The sequence below is a fragment of the Serinus canaria genome, chromosome 1, assembly GCF_022539315.1.
Source record: "Serinus canaria isolate serCan28SL12 chromosome 1, serCan2020, whole genome shotgun sequence".
NCBI classification, from domain to species: Eukaryota; Metazoa; Chordata; class Aves; order Passeriformes; family Fringillidae; genus Serinus; species Serinus canaria.
The window spans coordinates 34,207,132-34,228,411 of NC_066313.1; the positions used below are offsets into that span (position 1 = coordinate 34,207,132).

The following is a 21,280-nucleotide window of genomic DNA, read 5'->3' on the forward strand; positions in this document are numbered from 1 at the left end:
ATGATGTGAAATGGTCCTGAATTTTCTGTCCTGTCACTACATCCAGGAGAATGAACTTGCAGTGGGAATATTTAACTGAGAGCATTCTTGGTGTCTCTTTCTGAAAAGCTCAACTTTCATTTTCATCATAACCCTCCTTATATGAAACAAGATCATTCAAGTTTGAGGGGTGACAAAGAGTGCAATGATGACATTTGCCTGGTCAAGGTATTGAGAAAACATCCTGGAAATCAATGGACAATTAAGGTGCTGCTGCAGTCTCATCACAAATACGAATTTTCAGAAACCACGTGGCAAAGAAATGGGTTTTGATATCACTGGGGCCAACCAAATAGGAAAACATAGCCATCACCATGAGTCTTACTTGACCAATAGCCTTAGAGAGCTTTGAATGGTTGCTAGGAATGAACACCTCATAATAAATTTAAGCTGAAAAAAAATGGAAAAATTCAAATGTATTTTTGAGAAAATTGCAATCTGCTTAGGGACAACGTGGGCAGGCAGGTTTCATTGAATAAAATACAAATTGTGAATCATAGTTGTTCAGCTCTTGTAATAGTCTGGAAGTCTCTTAAGATTTAAAGCAAGCTGAACAACTGACAATCTTGGAGGAATTCAAGTGTGGTTTTATAATATCTGGTTCAACTGACTGAACTGGATCACTCTCACTAGCAATTATGTGTTTCACCAAGCATCTGGAAGCTTCATTGATGTTTATATTTTCCTGGAAATGAAAGAGAAAGAGAGGTTGATTAGTCAATAATAATAAAAACATGTTGCAAATTTCCTGTGTATAATTAAATTTTTCCCTCAGCAACATCAAAAGTTTACTTACTGTAATAAACAGTTTTCAAAAATTTTCTGTGTTAAGTAGTGCTTACTGGAGTTTTGAAGTTGGTTAAATTTTCTATATATTATGATTCATGTATGTCTTTAAATGTATACACAGCTGATTTTAAATTACCTCAATCTCTTGGTGATTTGATTGCTTCAACAAACTAAAAAGCAAATGCCAGAGAGGTGTTGAAGATCAATGCCTGAAGTAAAACTCCAAAGATCATATTTCACTGCTTGAATAATGGTTACTCATTTCCAAATAGTTAATTACCTACCAGTGATTATAGCCATGCATAGCACTTATTTTTTGAAGCCTTTCCCACAATTTCAACAGGATTTCTGTATGCAATGCTCACAATGAAATCTGTGATGGACCAGTTTCATTGAATAAATGCTACAATCTCAAATTACTCACAAAACAGTAAAACAGTTCTGTATGGTTTGGAGTCCTCCCTTATTTCTTGTGGAGGCTGACTGCAATGCACTGCATCTCCAATGCAATGATTTAAAAGAAATATATCACCACTGGTTTCATTTGTAGGACAGAAATCCTCACTCTAGGGCTTTAAGATGAAAGCTAAAGCACATATTTCCCACATGTGCCTGATATCAATTGCACATTTAACTTGCAGCAGTTCTTACCCTGTTTGTAGAAGAAGTAAAGATGAAACAGCTTGATCAGTGAGACACAGCTCCACATAGCATAGAAAATAAGCAGTGCTGAGTTAAGTTGGTTTTTTTGTAAATAACAGCCACCAATATGTTTGGCATGAAAATTCAGGCTTTCTGGCATAAAAGGCACTCTCCTAGGGTAACTATTGGCATTGATTACTTATTTTACAAAGCAGGAGATAGAAACTTCACTGTAGCTTCAGTCTTCTAGGAAATTGTATCACACAGGCACACACATCCTTATGGAAATGCATGCCAATACATAGGCATACATTTGTGTATATGAAAATACTACTCTTGCTCTGTAAAGATAATGTTTTATTTGCTGCCTAAAATTACCCAGGTTTTCAAGTTGAATCTCTGGGCCATAGACTAGTTTTGATTGGAAGGGACATTTAAATGCCATCTAGTCCCAATTCTCGAGCATGTCCAGATCCCTCTGGATGGCAACCTGGAGCCTGCTGTACTGAGGCCATAAACTAGCTACAAAAGAAAGAAACGTGTGTGTTTCAGTAGAGAAGACACATTTGTAGGAAAATCAAAAGCTAAAGGAATAGATTCTTTGTCTTTTATGCTATCTCCCACTTTCCAACTAGCCACCACATGCTGGAACCATGACTTTATCCAATCCCCTTGAAATCAATGTCAAAACTCCACAAACTCCATTGTCCATCCCTTTGCATTACAGTAAAGGGCTGAAATCTGTGGATCTAACTGAAAATGTTAAATATTTCAAGATTTCACAGGTTTCTTCAATGACAAACACGAGCTTAAATAATTTGTATGTAAAGAATATCATTAAGCTGTAAACTCCCAAAGCTTTAGAAAAGCACATCTTAATGTACATAGTAACTGCTAGAAAGTGATATGGGGCTGGAAATTGTCTCTCTACTGAGATGTTAGAATTCTGCTGTAACACATGGCTCTCTCAGACCAGACTAGAAAATTCCTCAAGCATGCACTGAAAACCTTTTTCAGAGCACTGTGAAATTTTACTTAAAAAAAACCCAGACAATGAAAAATATCTCTCAGCACTGCTTAGAAAACTGAAGCCAAAACAGGATTGTTAAATGCACAAAAAAAGAAATGTAAAAACCTTTTGTGTTGTGTTTGTTTTTGCTGATGGACTGGTGAGCATTTAATTTGCCCATGTGCTTTTTCTGTGTTGAAATGGCAGCATGTGTTTATTCAATAAGGTCTTAGGGACTATCTAAGATCCTGCCCAAACTGATTAATGTTCAGATGTATTAACAGCAGACATCTTTGTCAGAGGCTATCATTTCATGGCATAGGGAAAGGGGGAAGGATCCAAGCCCACAAGAGCATAAAATGGGTATATGTTGACATCCCTCATCCCTGCTGGTGATAGATGGAAATATATGTGGCAGATGTGAGCCTAAAAATGCAGAAGAGAAAAAATTCTCCAGCCAGCACTCAATCAAGAAAAAAAAAAAAAAAAGAAAGAGGGAAGGAATAAAAAGTTCTGTCCTGAGTCTAGAGAGGCAGTTTCTCATTTTTAACATTTACATGAAGCATTTAAGCTGTGTGGATAACAATTTCAGCTGAGGTACACAGGGAGGAAGAGGAAGGGTGACCCTGACAGCACAGCTGGTTTTGAGCTTGTGTCTAGCTCCAGCCTGCTCCCGTGGTTCAGATGACAACTGGCACACAGTATGGATGAGAAATAACATGTTCAGTCACCTGCTGCAAGGAGCCTGTGGGCATGCCAGCAAAGCAACTCCTGCTGTCCCAGGTCCCTGCCTTGACCACTTCCTTCCTGGAACTACTATTGCCTTTTCTTACAACCTTAATCCTGTGGCGTCCTAGACCTGCAGATCAGACATTGCTGTATTCTGGTCTGACTAATGAAATATTGATTTCTCCACCTCTCCTCCTATTGTGTGCTTTGCAAAAGAAAAATCTGTATTCTGTAGGCAGTGAAAAAGCTACAGACAGCAGAAGATGATCTGCTATCCAAACACAGACATCCAGAGGTCTGGTGATTTTAGGGCCCATGAAGTGTTGAGAGGCAATCAAGGGGAAGAAAGAGGAAAAAGAGAAAGTGAAAATCCACTCAAACACAAAGAAACCAACAACCAGAGTGTAAGATTGGACAGAGAAGAATAATCACAGACAACATACTAATGGTATTGAAGAATGGAAACTGCCTCAATTATACCTGAAAATAAAATTAATTATGCTTCAAAAAAGCAAGAAAACATTGGTGAAACAGTGGAGTGAAAAATTATCTTTCAGTGAGTTTCGATGGTGAAATGCCATAACTGTCACTTCCCATATGGCTTTGTCCTACAAAAGAGCATCACAGAAATTGTAACGATTGCTGAAGTTTGGACTCCTTTCTCTTCTCTTCTCTTCTCTTCTCTTCTCTTCTCTTCTCTTCTCTTCTCTTCTCTTCTCTTCTCTTCTCTTCTCTTCTCTTCTCTTCTCTTCTCTTCTCTTCTCCTCTATCTCTCCCTCTCCCTCTCCCTCTCCCTCTTCTCTCTGCCTCACACCTACAGTGTTGTTATCCAGCCTCCTTTGAGGCCACTTTTACCTTCACAGTTCCCCAAACACAGGAGACACCCGGTCTCCCTATACTGCTTTTTGAAGGCTGGTGTTACTCAGCACTGCACCTTTGATGTGTTTATCTGGGCACCAGCTTTCCATGATAGGGAAGGGCTGCTATGGCCATTTGTCAAAAGGAGAAAATGCCACATGAATCCTGGTCCAGCATGCAGTGGCTAGTCAGAAAGTGGGAGATAGCATAGGATGAAGTCTTGACATGGTAAGGTAAGAATGCAACAATTTCCCTTCTCAAGAAAAGCTCTTTCCCAAGAGACTGCTTTTACTGCAAGGCCAAAAAGGATCTTACCCACATTATGGGGTCTTTATCAGTCCTGTATTCCTGATTCAGCATGGCAGCCTTTATAAAAGCCTTTCCCAAGCACCTTGCCCTGCCCTGTCCCCTGAGGTGCCTGGCCCATTTCTGTGTGGCTCAGTAAGCCCCAGCAGCTATCCATGTCAGTGCAAGAGCTGACTTCTGAATCCATCCCTAAGTGATTTATCCTGCATCAACCTCCCAAAATCTGCCAGAGCAAGAACCTGAACCCTGCTTCTGTGACTTGTGCAAGTCTTTGTCCTGGCCTCATCAAGAAGGAATGGAAAAGTGAAAACCAGAACACGTTACTCTTTATTCTATTACCAAACAAAACAAGGCAGAGAAAATAGCTCTGACCAATCTCTGAAATCCAGAAAGGAAAACTGGAGGACATAAATGAAATTAGAGTTTGCTTTGTAGATCAATCTTATTAAAATATATCCTTTCAAAAGGCACTTTTATGGCAGGGATAGCAACTGAGGGCAGGGAAAGAGACCTGCATTATTTAAGACCCTTGAACTGACTGCTATTGGAAATAATGTCTTGTAAGCAACAATCAGCTAAAGGGAATATAAATACATTATTGAATGTGACTCAAAGCAGTACACAAGCTCAGCAATCGTTTTCGCATTCTGGATTACCTTCCCCCTTATCTGCCATTTCTACTGCAGATGCAAAACATTAATATTTAGGGCATTCCTTCTTAAAATATGAAACAAGTTCCCACATATTAGACTGGCTCTTAGCTCTTTGTAGAAGAATAAAGGCCCTGACAAGTTTTAAGGGCCTGTCTCACTTTCAGATGAAAAAACTTCTTGTTTTTTTACCATGAATGTATCTTAGATTTGACTATCTGGTTGTTTTATGATAGAACACTTTTCCCTTTTTACATTGACAGTTTTTTCCTCCTACTGGTTCTGATGCTTCTGAGTCTTACCCTGAAAACCAGGGTGAAGCACAGTGTGTATGAGGCAGAGAGGGCTTGGGGAGCTCTAAATCAGCACTGCCTAGAGACATGACCTTAGACTACTGCTGCAGTTGAAGGAAATTGACTTCCCAAAAGCAAACATTTACCAATTGTGAAATATTCAGGTATTAGATGGAAGCCTAGTGAGAAGCTCATAGCTTCCACATTTTATTTCCATACTGCATGAAAATCCAGGAGCAAGGAAATGACTTGAAAGATGCTTTAACCTGCACCCCCCTTGAGCTAGCACTCTGAGGGAATGGTTCCACATGCTCCCTTAGCAGAACTCCCTGGAAACTGCTGGGAACAGAGCCTTATTAGGATGGTGTGCTGTACTCCTGAAGTGGTGTTTCTAGGAAAATGCAGCCATACAAGTTAAAAGCCATCTAGATGCATGAACATGAAATTCATAGATGTGAACTGCTGTGACTGCAACTCTGAGAACAAGATCTTTTCTGTGATTGAATTCTTCCATCTGGTTGAATAGCCTGCAACCAAATTATTTCACTTCATGACTTTCTGATTTCAACAATTTTGTGTTTCTCTGAATTTCCAGATTTGGTACAGCACTAAATAATACATTTCATAAAAGTGATCCAGAGAGCTACAGGACAGCTCTAATACCCATAGGATAATCTGAGTCAACTTCTTTTAATTACAGGAAACAAACTTTGCAGAGGATTCTGAGCAGAGTGATTGTACATCTGAAATGAAATATCCTGTCTTAAGTGTCAGCTTTATTTCTTGCTTTATGGCAGAATCTGAAATATTTCCTCAGACTGTACCGTGAGATTGGTTAGACTTTTTTTGAGTGAATTAAAAAGACAATCTAGGGAGCCACACATCCCTAACTGGGTCTGGCAGTCTCAAATGGATTGCTTGGATTTCAGTTACCAGATCAGCAGATTAGTTTTGAGTGTCAGCCTAATTCAAATACATGTCCAAACCTTGTTTTTCTTTATGGAAATCAGAACTGCCTATCCAGTTCCTCTGCAAATCTACTGCATAGCTTGCTTTTTTCATCTTTCATAATAATTGTCCAGTCAAAAGAACTGAAGAATCTGTGATTTAAACAAGGGCTAGTAGATCTTGGATTATTCACAGAATTCCCTGGTAAGACAGAAAGAATTAATGTCATTTTTTTTAGAAAGAAAGGCTGGAACAGAGGAGAGAATGACTTTCTAAAGGCAATACAGTGATGACAAAGAGGACTTTTGATGGCTAGTCCAGCATTTGGGCCCTGTAAGGGGTTGGAACTAGATGATTTTTAAGGTCTCTTCCAAGACAACTCATTCTGAATCTATGGTAACACACCATGGACTGCCTGTCACAAAAAGGTGAATAAAGGACATCTATTACCCACATTTCTTAGGGGCAGAACTATAACACTGTCCTGGTCCAAACAGGATGTATCCAAATAGCCCAGAGACTCAGACTGCTCATCAGTCTCCAGGTCACGATGCTCAGAAGACAAGGAGCTGTGTGCTTAACCTAGTTTTGTAAGGATCTGAAAAGCACAGCTACCAGCCTTTCTGGGCAATTTGGACAAAACATGAATGTCTTTTCATCTAATTCTGTGTTGCTGATAGCAGAATTACAGCAGGGAAAAGAGGATCTCAGGCATAATAACAGCACAGCCATGGCCAGTTGTAAGGTATTTCAAGTTATTTCTGAATTAGGTACTTTCAAGCACATTTAGTTTTGCCTGACTTGTCTGTTTTGTTACACAAGTTCCATTTTCATTATAAAGAGATAATAAGCTTGAAATTGCTCCTTTTCTAATCCAAGTCAAAAGCTCACCTCTTTGAACTGGGCATGGTGGTGAAAACAGTTTAAAGGCTTGGAATTGTGAGTGGAGCTCTCAGCTGCTCTGGCCATGTGCTGGATAGTTTAATGTGTGACAGGAAGAAGAAATTCCTTTCCTTTAAAAGAATGAATCTTTCACAATATTTGCGGTCATGAAATTTATTAAAGAATTTACTATTAAGGGTTATTTGGTCACAATATGGGGATGTTCCTCTTGAACTGCAATGAATGTGGGTGAAGTAAATATGCAGATATAAAAGAGACCAGGCTCACCACCGGATATATGGCAACAGTCTAACTTGTGACTACACTGTGAGGTGGTGTTGCCCAACAAGGCCCTTCTCACATGGAAAACTATCCTAACAAAATCTTCTGTCTTTGTAGGGAGAAGACTGAATGAGGGTTATTTCCTCCAGATCAATGTATGAATCAAAACTAATACATAGGTGGCTGCAATAAGCCTGCATTAGGTGGCTCAAATGTTTTATATTGGAGCTGTTAGCTTACAAAAACTGCACCAGGGAATAATACAGGGAAGTTGTTTTTTTTTGGGGTGTAATCCTCCAGTGAACAGACAAAAGCTTAAAACCATTGACATCTTGAAATATGGTAGGTACAAATATAGCATGCTACTTTCTGCAAGGCAACCAGAACAAAAAGATATTCCTTTTATAAGTAATCACCTTTGTTTTTCCAAAATGCATAAATCATATTCAGATTGTTCTCAAGGCTTTAACATTTCCAAGCACATCTCCAGAAAACCTCTGGAGATCTAATTATTCCAGGGTACCACAAAAAGAGAGTTATTACTTATTTGAACTGCTAAAACTGATAGCAGCAATATGATGACTCCTTTGTCCATGCTATTTTGCTTCAAAGGAGTTTCTATTCTCTGTAGCAAACAGAGTTAGTAATTTTTTTTTTATCAGACCCAAGTTCAATTACTTATGATGGCCTTGGCTGAAAGAATACCAGGTATGTACAATATCCAGAAGTCTAAAATAGTAGTAATATTAACTTTTGTTTAGAAAAGGAAGTGCAAGGTTTAGTTTTGATCTAACTTAGTTTAAAGGTTGTGATTCTACCATCTTTACTGGAATGACTCTCTGCATAATTTTAAAGTCGGAAGCCTCCAATTCTGGGTGGAAATCAGGTGTGTGGATTGCAGAACAACAGGTCTCTGGTGTATAGCAGGAGAGAATTGTCTGGTAACAGCTGTGTGCCCTCAGAGTGGCTTTTGAAAGCAAATCTTGTCATAGCTGGATTTTTTTGTTCCTACATGGTTGCATTGTCAGTCTGGGGACTGCTTGGCTTTTGGAGTTAATGTAAGAAGAATCTAGATATTTACCATGTCTAGTATAAGAGAAAGTCTTAATTCTATGCAGCTTAGATAAACTTGGAAATATTTCCTCCTGTATGACTTAAAAAAAAATATACATATATCCTCTATACATCTTTTATACTTCCATATTGTTGCCCAAAACTGTCTCCATCATCATTGTAAAATCTCTCTGTGATCTTTGAAATTGTTTTCATATTCATTTTCTGTCATGATCTGCAATGGCCCTTACCACAATAAATGTGGTTGTCCTTTTTGAGTGGTGGACATGTGTTTCCTGGGGACTGATGTATGGAATTCATGGTACACATCCCATTCTCATAGTAAAATGTAGTTTATCATAAAGAGGAACACTGGATTCTCTTGGCCTCACCCAACACAAATCAGCAGATGAACCACAAACCTAAATACAAATCAGGTGTTGCAAATGAAGCAATAGGAAGTATCCTTTTGTGGAGCAAGATAGTTTACACACTTACCTAGACCAAAATTTCTCCCTATAAATGGCATCTTAAGAAACAGTGGCTGGATTTGAGACCCATTCAGTCGAGAAGAAAAGGCGTTGATTACAAAGACATAGAATCATAGAATCATAGAATGGCTTGGGTTGGAAGGGACCTCTTCAAGTCATCTTGTCTAACCTGCCTGCGAGGGCAGGGACATCCTCAGCTAGATTGGGTTGCTCAGAGTCAAATCCAATCTAGCCTTGAATGTTTCCAGAGATGGAGCACCCACCATGTCTGGGCAACTTGGTCCAGTGTTTCACCATCCTTTGCCAGAATAAAATTTCTTATCTCTAGTGTAAGTCTACCTTCTTTTAGTTTAAAGCCACTATCCCTTTTCCTATGATAACAGGCTCTCATGACAGGTTTGTCCCCATCCTTGTTATAAGCCCCCTTAAGTACTGAAAAGCTGCAATCTCAGCCCAGAGTTCATGCAATGCTTGAGGCAGTCTGGGATATGCTGCTATTCCCCTGCTGTTACTTTTGCTGATTGCTAGTGAAACATCTTTTAAATATTAATGCTTAAAGAAGGTGTCGAGACCAGAAAGATAAAATACAAATGTACACCCTAAAAGTTCTTAAGTACCTTAAATAAAGTGTTTAAAAGGAATTAAACAATCAAATGTAGCATTTTTGCTTCCAGACTACTAGAAAACCTAGGTTAAACCAGAACAAAACTGTTTACATTTCAAACATCCAAAAGTTCCCCAGAGCTGTCAATGATGACACAAAGCTTTCATAATAGGAGGATACCATCAACACAGTATCTACTGAATTGTTGTGTTCAAATCAATATTTCACATACCAGCTCTCCAAATCCTGCATGAACTGAAATTATCTGAGAAATCTCAAATTGATCTACAGTACCAATGTACTTTTGGCCTTTATAATTGGAAAGCCTGAGTGCTCTTTCTGATTTTTATCTCAATATTCCATGCACTCAGGAAATCTGTACCAAGGTAAAGAACTGAACCTCAGAGCAGCTCATTCAGCCCTTTGACCACTGGTATTTCCTTCCTCCCCAGATATGTGATTTTTTGAAAAGGCTTTTGGGAGTGAGAGCTTATAACAGTGAACATTGTACAAGCACTACAATAGACTGACTTTATTTCTGGAATCTAAGGCAATGAAGCTATTGTTTCAAATCAGCATTTCTTGGGCAAAGTGGTTATATAAATATTTAGAGATAATATTCAATGTTAAGAATGATGAAAAAAACATCTTCATATCATTCACAAGAGGTAGCTTTTATGCCTTGCCTAAGGTCATCCTCCTCCCCAGGCTATGGAGCAGTAACCCCTTGACCAGGTACATACTTTACTGCTGGCCTATTATAGCACAGCAGCTGCATTTCAGAATGTTGCAATAAAAGACCTTAAAGAAATAGAATTGCATACTATATATTTACAAATCTATGTTTAATAAATATTACAAGAGAGGAGCTTTTCAAGGTGCACATTTAGACCAAATGAACTATTTTAGGAACTGATTTCCCTGTCCTTAAAAACATTTGAAAAGAAATGGAAACATTACCTTGGCTGATGTTTCAAACCAGCCCACGAACCCATTCTCTTTGCAGAACTGATCCATCTTGATGCCGTTGTTCATAAGAACATCTATTCCCTGGTCACATTTGTTTGCTAATAGGACTGCTGGCACAGGTTTGCCATTTGGAAGAACCAACTTAGAGTCCAAATCCTCTTTCCATTTTGTCACTGCTTCAAATGTGGCAGGTCTTGTAACATCGAAGACAATAAACGCTCCCATAGCCTCTCTGTAATACACCCTGGTCATGTTTCCAAATCTTTCCTGTCCTGTAATGAAGAAAGTAGGAGGGGAAAAAAAAAACATTACCATGTAAAAATCAGAGCTTCATTCTAGGTCAGTATTTCATATAGCAGGTTTTCTAAGATAACATTACTGAAGGCAGGACTTCATTTAAAAATTCTCTGGGAAACTACTCTTTGACTAGATAATTATAAGTACCATGCTAGAATAATTTGTATGAAAATGAAGGAGAGTATTGCATGAAAAAGTAATTTTCAACCCAACACCCAAGGAAATTTAATGAAGTTCATTATAAGTGAATAATAAGTGTGATAAGTGAATAATAAGTGTATGGTCTTATTAGGCTACCAGATTTCTCAGTCTGTGGACCGTGCCACGAGTCTTTGGGTACGTAATAGGACTTTCAACAAGAGTCACAAAAAAATATAGGTGCCAGATTGGAAACTCCTTGGTACTATATTATTTTGTCTAAAACATCTAACACAACTGAACTGCTCAAGCATGAAGAGGACCCTGCATATTGTCATGCAAATGATAATAACCAGCAGTGCCATAATGTAGCTCTGGAGCTATACCAAGCATCAGTGTAATTGCAAGTTTACTTTTATTGGCAAACTAAAACACAGAGGTGAGGAAGGTGAATGTAAAGCCTTACAAACATGGAAAATCCTTCAAGAAATATCACATTGAAGTAGCAATATGAAGAGCTGCATTGCTCCACTGAAAAGATCTGTGAGGAGGGTTTCATACCAGTTCTGTTCAGAAGCTTCATGGTTTTATTTGCTGAATTCAAAGTGCTTTCTGGGAAAGGACAGAGTGTTTTGTGAGTTACCAGTACATTAGTATATTCAAACATGGATGTTTGTAAATATCTTTCATTTTATATGATTAAAAGCATGAACAAATTAACACATGACATCAGAATGTGGTATGTTGATAGCTGTAGATTTCTTAATATACCTGCCTTGGGAACTCTGGAAAAATAAATTACACAGAACTTTTCTTGAAAATAAAAAATAGATTTTCTACTAATGTCTGCAGCAGAGCTGTGGTCCAAAGAAGAATTATAAACTCCTGAAACATTTCACAACAATAGGAGTTTTTAAACAAGACAGCTCCTGTACGCACTTCCATAGCTGGGAAAAAGTGCTATGGAAATAGAAGCATTGAATGCAAACCTGTTTCTAGCCTTATTTTCTCAACATGAGCAATTTTGAGTAGGTTAGGAAAACAAGAAGATTGGCAGTCTGCCTCTGACCCCAGGAAGGTTTTTTTGTGGAGAATTTGTCTGATGGAAATTTTGCTGTCAAATGTAAGGGAGGGCTGAGAAGGAAAAGGTACCAATTGTTTGGCTTCTAGACCATGCACTTTCATTTAATGGAAATAGCACTGAACCCACTTAGGGGGTCAACACCATCAGTTTGTGATGTTTGTCTTTGGTTTTAAGCACTGTGGCAGCAAGGAGAAAGTCATTCACATGATACAGAAATGCAAGAGGAAGCCTGTCTAAATTCATGTCAATTTTTTTTTGTCTTAAAGAAACACTGTGTCCTATTGATAAAACAAGATAGAAATAGATTATTTCTGGGAAAGAAGAGGTCATATTCAAAATTTCTTTATTCTATATTTTTATTCAAATGTCTTATGATTCCTATCATTGGGCTAATCAGATGAATGGCTAAGTCATGTGCTATTCAATAATCTCCTTGTTGAGAAATTCTTTTTTCATCTGCAAGAAGGTGCCTTCCACCAAAAGCCAAGGTCTGATTAGAAACAGCAGTGAGGTAAGCAGCAACATGTACAAATAGTTTTTGATGAATATTGTACTTCACTGATGGTTTATACTTCTGATACAAAGTTCTTGGGATGCTTACACTATAGGTGATATGAGAGCAGCTCAGCTCAGGCCTCACACACATTTATTAGGACACAGTTCATTGAGATTGGTGGGACATGGTGTCACAGAACATTAACTAAATTATTCATTTGCAGAATTAAATCATTCACCATGAAGGGAGTGACTAAAGGAATAAATGGCTCCTAAGTTGTGATCTTCCGCTTAGTAGTGGCCCGCAAATTTCTGACAAATTGTATAACACTGATTCTTCCTCTGGCTTCCAGCTGCTTTTTCAGATACACAGGATTTTCACTGCACAGAAAAGCCAATGTGTTTGCAAAAGCAGCATTTTGCAGGAAGACAGGGATAACCAATTTCCATCACCAACTACTTCAAAGAAAGAGAAAAAAATGGAGCTGCATGATTAACTGTCTGAACTGGTTTTGAAGTGGTCTTTTTCTCCATCAGTTATAATTAATGTATCAATATACTTGACAGAAAGGCATTAGGCCAGTTTAAATGGAAAAAGAGGTACTTTATAAATCAGAGTTTTAGTTTTATGACCTTTGCATAACGACTTTTATTTAATTTAAATTGTGGAAAAAGGGATCTCTAGTATTTGCATTGAGCTTGGAGAACTAAATGATTTGTCTAAGGATGCAGAAGTACTCTTTTTTCTACAGATTCTTCCTTATGTGAACAAAATCCTATATTAATAGATGAGTTTCCTAAAACCTTTTAGTTTAGCAGAATTGCTTGTAATAATAGGCACTGCTTGATGTATTAAAGATGTCAAAATCTGGCCTTAGGTTTTCAGCAACACAATGTCTTTGGCAGGAATTAGGCTAGAAAATAGATCAACCATCAGGTATTTGGTGGTGTCTTGCAGGCAGCCCTGAACATTAGAATCTGCTTTGCTTCAAGACTGACTGGGGAAGACTGGTTTTGCTTTTCACTGGAAGGGTCAGAAGCTTGGGAAATATTTGATCTGGCCCATAGTACTTTACTGCATCACTTACAAGACCACTGCCATTTGGTGTCAAACCCTGTAATTCCAATGGCCTTTGGCCACTGAGATGGGGCTTTATGTTGGGATTATCAGCCCTGAATTAGATAAAAAAATTTACTGGGAGTACTGAAGGTTAGGATCCCTTTGTAGTTGGAGACTGAGAAGAAATGTCTAATTGTTAATTCAGATGAATACTTCTCTACTTGGAAGCGAACCCAGTGAGACCAAGGTGATAAAGCAGCAAGATTTCTACTGAAAGGAAGCACTCCCTGTCTGAAGGGCAGCTGCCTGCACATTTATCCTAATCTCAGTGGCACCTCTGCAGCAGGCAAAGCTATCAGTTCATGGGTTTAAAGCAACCATCAGCTGAACTTTCACAGCTTATAAAAATTTACCCCAAATAAATTTGTACAGCAATCTAAAATTTTCACTAACCACTATCATCTCTAATAAAGGTATAAAAAGTGATGATGAAGGGATGAAACTCAGATAATTTCCACAATTTTGGCCACAGCATCTGAAATGTGGCACAATAATTTGAATTAGACATTGATTGAAACTGCCCAATGCTGAGTTTTATGATGCATTCTACTTCTTGCTATGGTCCCAAGAGACAATGCTTTTGGGAACCACCTTACTTTACAGACAGCCTTTAGCCAACACTATAAATCTGGAAACTGTGGAGAAGATTTAAACATCTTTTACCTTTCCCTTCAAAATATCTTTTGAGTATTCACACTTGAATTCAAATAATTGTCTTTATGGACTGAAGTTTAAGCAGCCTTTGAGCTGATGTGCACGACCCCAGAACGAGGAAAAGCAGGCTGTCAGCAGGATCTGGCCCACAGATTCCAGCACCAATCTCTACTGAAAAAAAAAAAACCCCTCACAGCAAGAGACTTATTTATGTTTGCAGAACAGTAATTTCAAGGTAACTTAGGCTAGAAATCACCATGACTATCTTATTTATGCATATGTGCTGCAATGCCTAGCAGCGGCCGGAAGCCTGAAATGCTGAGGACGTGCTGTGCCTGGCATTAGTGAACAGGTTTCCACTTACTCCCTCTGCAGCATAACAATCCTAAAAACTTTACAAGTGCAGAGATGCTGGTCTATATCTGTGGGTAGGCTGCTGCTTCTGAAGGGGAGAGCGACCTGGAAAGGAAATGGAACTGTTCTTTCAGAGAGCGTTGGTCCAGCTGTTTATGAGGTGAGAAGCAGATTTTTAAACACAAAGCAATATCTTTTTGGGAGCAATGGATAACCCAGCCCACTCAAATGCAGAAAGAGTGATAAAGAGGATGCTGAGATGGCTGTTGAAAAGGAGCAGGGAGCTGGCTCTGATGTGCTGCTCTCTTCTCTCTGATGTTCAAAGCTCCTCCCTGCAGAAAATCTATGGCTAAAGCTGGTCTTCGGAGAAATCTCTGGGCTGTTAGGGCACAAAACACAGACAGTAGCACAGAGAGCAGTCTTGCAGAGAAGGGAATAGCAAATACACCCAGATCTGCTCTCTGCAACAGCTGTTTTCTTCAGGAGCAGTGTGCCAGCCTGCATCTGCAGGGCCAACCCCATCCACTGTAACCTTGTGCAAAACATGATTCAGAGTTTCTTTAAAGCTTTCCTTCTAAGAATTCATTACTGAATTTAAAGGACATGCACACAAAGACAGCAGAAAAGATAAAGTAATAAAGACAGAATTTGACTGAGGGGCAAGATTTAATGTTGTATGACACAGCAGCAGAGGTGATGGCACACTTTAACAGGAACACCAAAACTAATATTTTGGGAAACAAAATGGAATTGTTGTGAAGAAATTTAAAAAAAGGTGAATTTTATCATGTATATCTCCTCCCACACTCAATACTAAACATTCAGTCACCTCAAACTTAGGCATTTTAACTGAATCAGACATAAGTTCATCGAACTTAATGACAGAACGTTGTTACAAACACAATAACACCATATAGCATTATGGTTAATCTTACTATTCCTGCCTAACACCCACAGTTTCAGGAATATAGTATGAGTTAAAACCACTGTCTTAAAGTAACAACGTGTGATGCAGAGCCTACATTATCCTTAAATTAATTTTTGCAATACTTAGTTATCCTTGTTTTTTGGCATTTGTCTGTCATCTAAATAAATGCAGTTTCAGCATTTAGCTGTTAGATCATATTACAGTTTTCTTTACAAAATCAAAAAACACAGAAAAATATCTTACACGAATATTAACTACATTCAATTAGATGGCACCAGATAAACAAAATTTACTTTTTCTTATGTATGGTAAGGGTAAACCAGGCCAAACTACTTGGTCCTACCACAGCAAGAATGTGTCACTTCTCAAAGGAAGTAACATCATACATAAACCTTACAAATAATGTAGATAACTTTGACAGTAGTTTTAATTACAATATTTTAAAGAAAATTATTTCTAGATTTTTAAACAATTTACTACCTATGTAAAGTAAGGAGGAGTACACATATGCTTGGTACTGGGTTCACTGCCTGTATAATGGAGAGGGGAGAGGATATAAGAGCTAAAATATACCTGGTATGTATATATAAATATGTATTCATATATAATTCCTGATATGAAATATTATCAATGTATTTTCAGAATTTGCTTCAATTCAAGGTGTTCTGCATGCTAACCCAACATCCTTCAGCTTGGTCAGGGACTGAAAGTGTATTTCCTTATCCTAAAAGATAAACCTGACTTGATAGCAGAGTCCATCTAAAGAGAAAGGATGTTTTTAGACCAGAAATTTTATTTTCCTCCCTCTTCTCATTGCCCATTTGTATTTTGCAAATGATTTTACATGACCAGCCACAGCCAGGAGAAACCAATTCCATTCTCTCCATATTTCCAATCAATTCCAGTTTTCTCTTTCAATTTTGAATCTCTTTTTCTCTCACCATCCAGATGCCTTATGTGTGAAAACTTTTATGTCTGCACCATGATCATCTGAATTCAGCGTGCTGCTTACAGAACTTGCTCTCTATGTACAGCCAGCAACAGCTACAGCTCCTTATGCAGAAGTCATTACAGCTAAGACAACAACTCTTTTTATTACCAACCACTGTCCTGACCTTCACAACGATGCTTTGAATTGGGCGATTCATACGAAATTCAGTACTGTGCTGCAATTCTCTCTGTCATGTGTGATAACTCAGAAAGCATGCTGGTCATTCAGCACTACAACTAGGTGCAATTGCTTTTGCAGCCTGACTGAAAGCTACATCATATGATCCGCCAGCACATGATTAGTAGTGTAATAAATCTCTGAAACAAGGCATGCAAAATACATTCTTGAAGTCCCTGATGCATTCAGAATTTACTATAAAGTGCTTTTTTCTCATGCAGAAATGTTTTTCTGGCAGTGCACATATTTGTTGTTGCAATCAGCCACTTGTGAACAGTGAAATAAATGTTTGCCACATTATTGTATCTTTTAATAAAGAAAACTGCCACATATATATTTAAAACCACAAAACCACAAGACTGAATTAGCGTGTGAAAAAGCAGAGTTTATACATTTTACATAAAGCAGTGTTGTTGCATAAGTTTTAGTACCTCAGTGCCAAATTCAGAGCTCAGACATGAGACAGCTCAGCGCAGCAGAAAAGCACTCCCTCCACTGATAAGAATGTCAAGAATTTTTTCATTTCACCAGTTTTACCCAGTGCTGTTCCAGGCTAGATCAATGAGCCCGAGTGGGCTCACAACTCGGGCCACAGGCTGGTACAGTAACAGCTGATATGATGTTCACCTTTATTCCCTATTTCATGAAAGTAATTTCTTAATTTAATTGAGTTTTTAAATGCCTCCCTTTATGCTGTAATCTATTGTTGCAGTTGTATTTGATTCTTACATTCACAAAATGGAAAGTGATTACTTACAGCATGGGATATATGCCATCAAGATAAACTTATTTTCTGGACTGAAACAAAAATTATTGATTTTTCAGAAAGGTGGTAGCAAAGAAAAAAGTTGCCTGCTTAATTTGAAGCCATATCAAAAATGTCTGAAGCGCTGACAGCAACAATGTCAAATTCTGTGGGTTTTAATGATGCAACCATGTGGGGATAGCTGGACTTTACTCTTTTTCTCTTTGCAGAGGGTAAATAGTCTTTTTTTTGCTTGATGTTGGAATAAGGGTATTTAAATATGAGTGATTATATTTTTAACAGCCAGAATGATCGTCAAATAGAAACATTTCTCTTTCCAAAACACCTAAGAAATTGCTTTCATTGGACTGAAGGAGGGCAGGTACGAGAGAGGAAGGAGGAAGGTATTTTGATAAACTAACTCGTATACATTTTCTTTATTTTTTTAGGTATAAAAGTAATTTTAATCATCTTATTCAATGCCTCATCTATTTCATCAAATTAAAAATATTTAACAGGGCATTCTTGTTATTCTTTTTTCTGTCATAGAGATCTGTTAGTTCAAGGAAACAAAACTGAACATTATCAGCTGCAGGGAAAACAACTGGGGCATTTGGAGAGAGGTGCCTGAGTCCCTTAATATGTGCAAGGGCTTGGGTGAAAAAATCAGTTAGAGCAGGCTCCACTCTGACTCTCTGGCTTCCTTAGTTTGGGAGTCTGCTGGTTTTAGAGAATCTCCAAAATGTCAAGCTGCCCTTAAAGTTTTCTCTCCTCAATCTGCTCACCCTCACTGCACAGGCAGTGGCGGCTCCCAGCTTTCAGATCAGTACAAATGAATTGAGGTCTGTCTTTTGTATTGTTCTTCCATAGATTATGGGGCAAAGGGCTCTCCTCTGTACTCACCCGCAATATCCCAGAGCTGCAGCCGCACCACAGTCTCAGCATCCCAGTTCAGCACCTTCAAAGCAAAGTCCACCCCGATGGTGGCCCGGTAGTGGGGGGAGAAGTTCTGGTGGACATAACGCTTGATGATGCTGGTTTTGCCCACTCCCAGGTCCCCGATCACCAGCAGCTTGTAGAGGTGCTCCTTCTGGTTGTGCTTCTGCATCTTTCCTCTGGCTGCGGCTGCTGCCTGCAAACTGATTGCATGCTCTGCTCGAGGAATCCTGCCAGCCTGAGGGGAAGAGAGGGGTGAGGGACTGGGGAGGGAAGGAAGGAGAGCAAGGTAGGTGGAGGCTCTCTCCCTTCCTACGGAAGCAGGATGACCAGGTCCAGCAGGCAGCCCTGCTGGGAGATGAAGGACGAACTGGGGGAAGGAAGTCTCCCAGAAAGTTTTGTGCGTATGTGTGTAAAGGTCAGCCCGAGGTGTGTCTGGGATTAGTCTGGCTGCTAAAGGCTTTGCAGGAAAATTCATGCAACAGTTCTGTACTCTGTTTGGCTCCTTGCTGAAAGGACAGTGTTTCTGTTGTGCACTAGTTTTACACACAGTAAATTTTGAATCACTGCCTTGGTGATAATATATCATCCTATGCTTGTTTCCGGATGTCTTTAAGATGCCCCAGGCACTGCAAAAAAACCCCTGAAAACTCTCTTCTGAGGTTTCATTTTTGCACTAAAGTGCAAAAATAAAACCAGCGTGACTTCAGCTTTGGATGAAATTTGGTTCTAATCTGTGTAAGTTAGTGTGAATGCAGTTACATCACTAGAAGTGGCAGTTTTAGCAATATACAGCAGCTCTACTTGTGTCCATACTAGGTGGGCTGTACAAAATTAATTACAGCAGATACATATTTTTAAATTTCGTTACCATAATTGTGATTGTCTCTCTATACCTATAAGAGTGCTCCCATCTGAATGCAGCAGGCAGTTTGTGCTTTATTTTTTTCATACAACTGGACTCTAAAATGCAAAAAATCCAGGTTTATCTCATGACTCCGATAATCAGAAGTTATGAAAGCGTAACAGCATTCGAGCATATGAATGCCAGTGTCTCAACAGCCATCTGTTTTCCAAAACAAGTGATACCAAACTCGCAAACAACTGAACCAATTTGAGTAAATCATTCCACTGACATGATTGTCCCTTTATTTTGAATGAAGAGCACAGTGAATTTTACCTAGGCAGCTTAGCTGGAAACCTCTACCTATTACTTAGAGGTGTTTGATTCTTTTAACAGCTTTGATGGCAAGCCCACAGAATTTTAATATTTTGTGCAACTTATCAGTGAATAATTTTTATATTTATTGATGTTGAATGAAAACAAATTTTTTACTTATTGTCGTATTATTTGATGGAGTTCTTATCCAAGAGTGAACTGAAATGGCATTTGAATCTTGGCAACTACCCAAAAAGCTGGATTTTTGTAGACAAAAAATCCAGAACATTCATATTATGCAATCTTTTATAATCGGTCTTTAAACTCAAATTTTTAGTTTGTGCTTGTGTGTGTATATATACATAAACACACCAAGTGGAAATAGGTAACTTGAGAGGAAAAATGTCTTACTTTCCTTGAACCTTTTTTTTAATAGGAGGATTTTTTTTCAATAAGATATATTGTCTTTCCAAAAAAAAGCTGTCATTTGTATCCTGTTTGGAAAGAAATTTTAAAGGGCTTAGCCTTATTAGGTATGGATAACAATTTAACAGACAAACCAGTTTGATCAGTTAGTATATTTGCATGATTCAAGCTCATTATTGTTACTATTGGTAGTGTGTGCTATGTAAATTCTTGTCTTTACAGCTCCTTTGTTTCCTGAGAGGATCCAACACTTGAGTATTTCTAAGTATTCCCCATTACCCTCTAAAGTTGAAGATTTCCCCTTTTAGAGCTTAAACAAAGAACAGGCTGAGAGGATTTAGCAGTTTCTGAAATAATTAAATTGGTGTTTTGGATAAGGTTTAAATTCCATCTGATGTTTCATCCTTGTTTGATGGATGGCAATTGCTCAGAGAACAGTGCGTGGAAGGTCCCTGAAATAAGGTATTTGGTAACTGGAGGTCTTAGGTTATTAGTAAGTATAGTTAGAGGCTGGCCTATATCCAGAAGCATGAGGCTTTAGCTCTCTTCTAGAGTTTTTGTTAGAATTAGCTATAATAGCTCTGGATAATCTTGTTACTTGTTTAAATATCCAATTCTTCTCTGAATGTGGCTAAATTCTTGGCCCCAGCAGCCCCCTGGTACAATGAGCTGCTCACAGGCTCAATCAAGGTCACGCTGGGCTGGCAGTAGGGCAACCAGTGAGATGCTCAGTGAGGTGTTCAGGTGTGGGGTGAGCATGGAGGAGAGGGATGATTGCAGTCAGAGGGATGATTCACTGAGCTAAAGGGAAGTATGGACTGAAGCATCTTGCTGAGTGAAAGCTGTACCCAGAACTCCTAACTTCATGGAGAGCTGGCTTTTATAGGCACCATCTGCTAAAATGCTCCTGAAATGTCTTGCCTTACTCCACCTTTTTGGAACCATGTATTGGTACTGGTTTGGCCTCCTTGCCATCCGAAGGCACTGGGATGGGGAGGTGTGGACCTATCATTAATTTGCAGCACTGCCATGGGAGAAGGCAAATAATTTGTGCTGGTTATGGCTTAGAGGATCACTGCAAGATTTGCTTGATGATGCCAGCTGATCCCTTCATGTGCACAAACAGGTTACTGCAACTCAGCCATCTCCTGCAGGCAGAGGTGGCCAGGGAAGCACTCTGAGCCTGGAGATGATGCAGTGAAATCTGTGTTAGATGAGACCACACTTAAGGA

At 38.8% G+C, this 21,280-nt stretch overlaps 1 protein-coding gene across 1 annotated transcript; it reads right to left on the reverse strand.

Annotated features, from left to right (window-relative positions):
- Positions 1–435: 435 nt before the first annotated feature.
- Positions 436–18,861, reverse strand: RAB38 (RAB38, member RAS oncogene family). The gene is made up of 3 exons (XM_009102736.4): positions 18,431–18,861; positions 10,536–10,816; positions 436–724 (listed from the first exon to the last, which is right to left on the reverse strand). Exons 1-3 carry the CDS (start codon positions 18,633–18,635, stop codon positions 572–574), a joined length of 639 nt encoding a protein of 212 aa, XP_009100984.1. The 5' UTR covers positions 18,636–18,861; the 3' UTR covers positions 436–571.
- Positions 18,862–21,280: the final 2,419 nt, after the last annotated feature.

What these genes read in the sequence shown, in the direction of transcription:
- RAB38 (XM_009102736.4), bottom strand. Translation starts at nt 18,635, where the DNA reads ATGCAGAAGCACAACCAGAAGGAGCACCTCTACAAGCTGCTGGTGATC. An exon ending in GCAGCTCTGGGATATTGCGG is followed by an intron (nt 10,817 to 18,430) that starts GTGAGTACAGAG and finishes TCTTCATTACAG; the next exon opens with GACAGGAAAGATTTGGAAAC. An exon ending in GGTTTGAAACATCAGCCAAG is followed by an intron (nt 725 to 10,535) that starts GTAATGTTTCCA and finishes TTTCATTTCCAG; the next exon opens with GAAAATATAAACATCAATGA.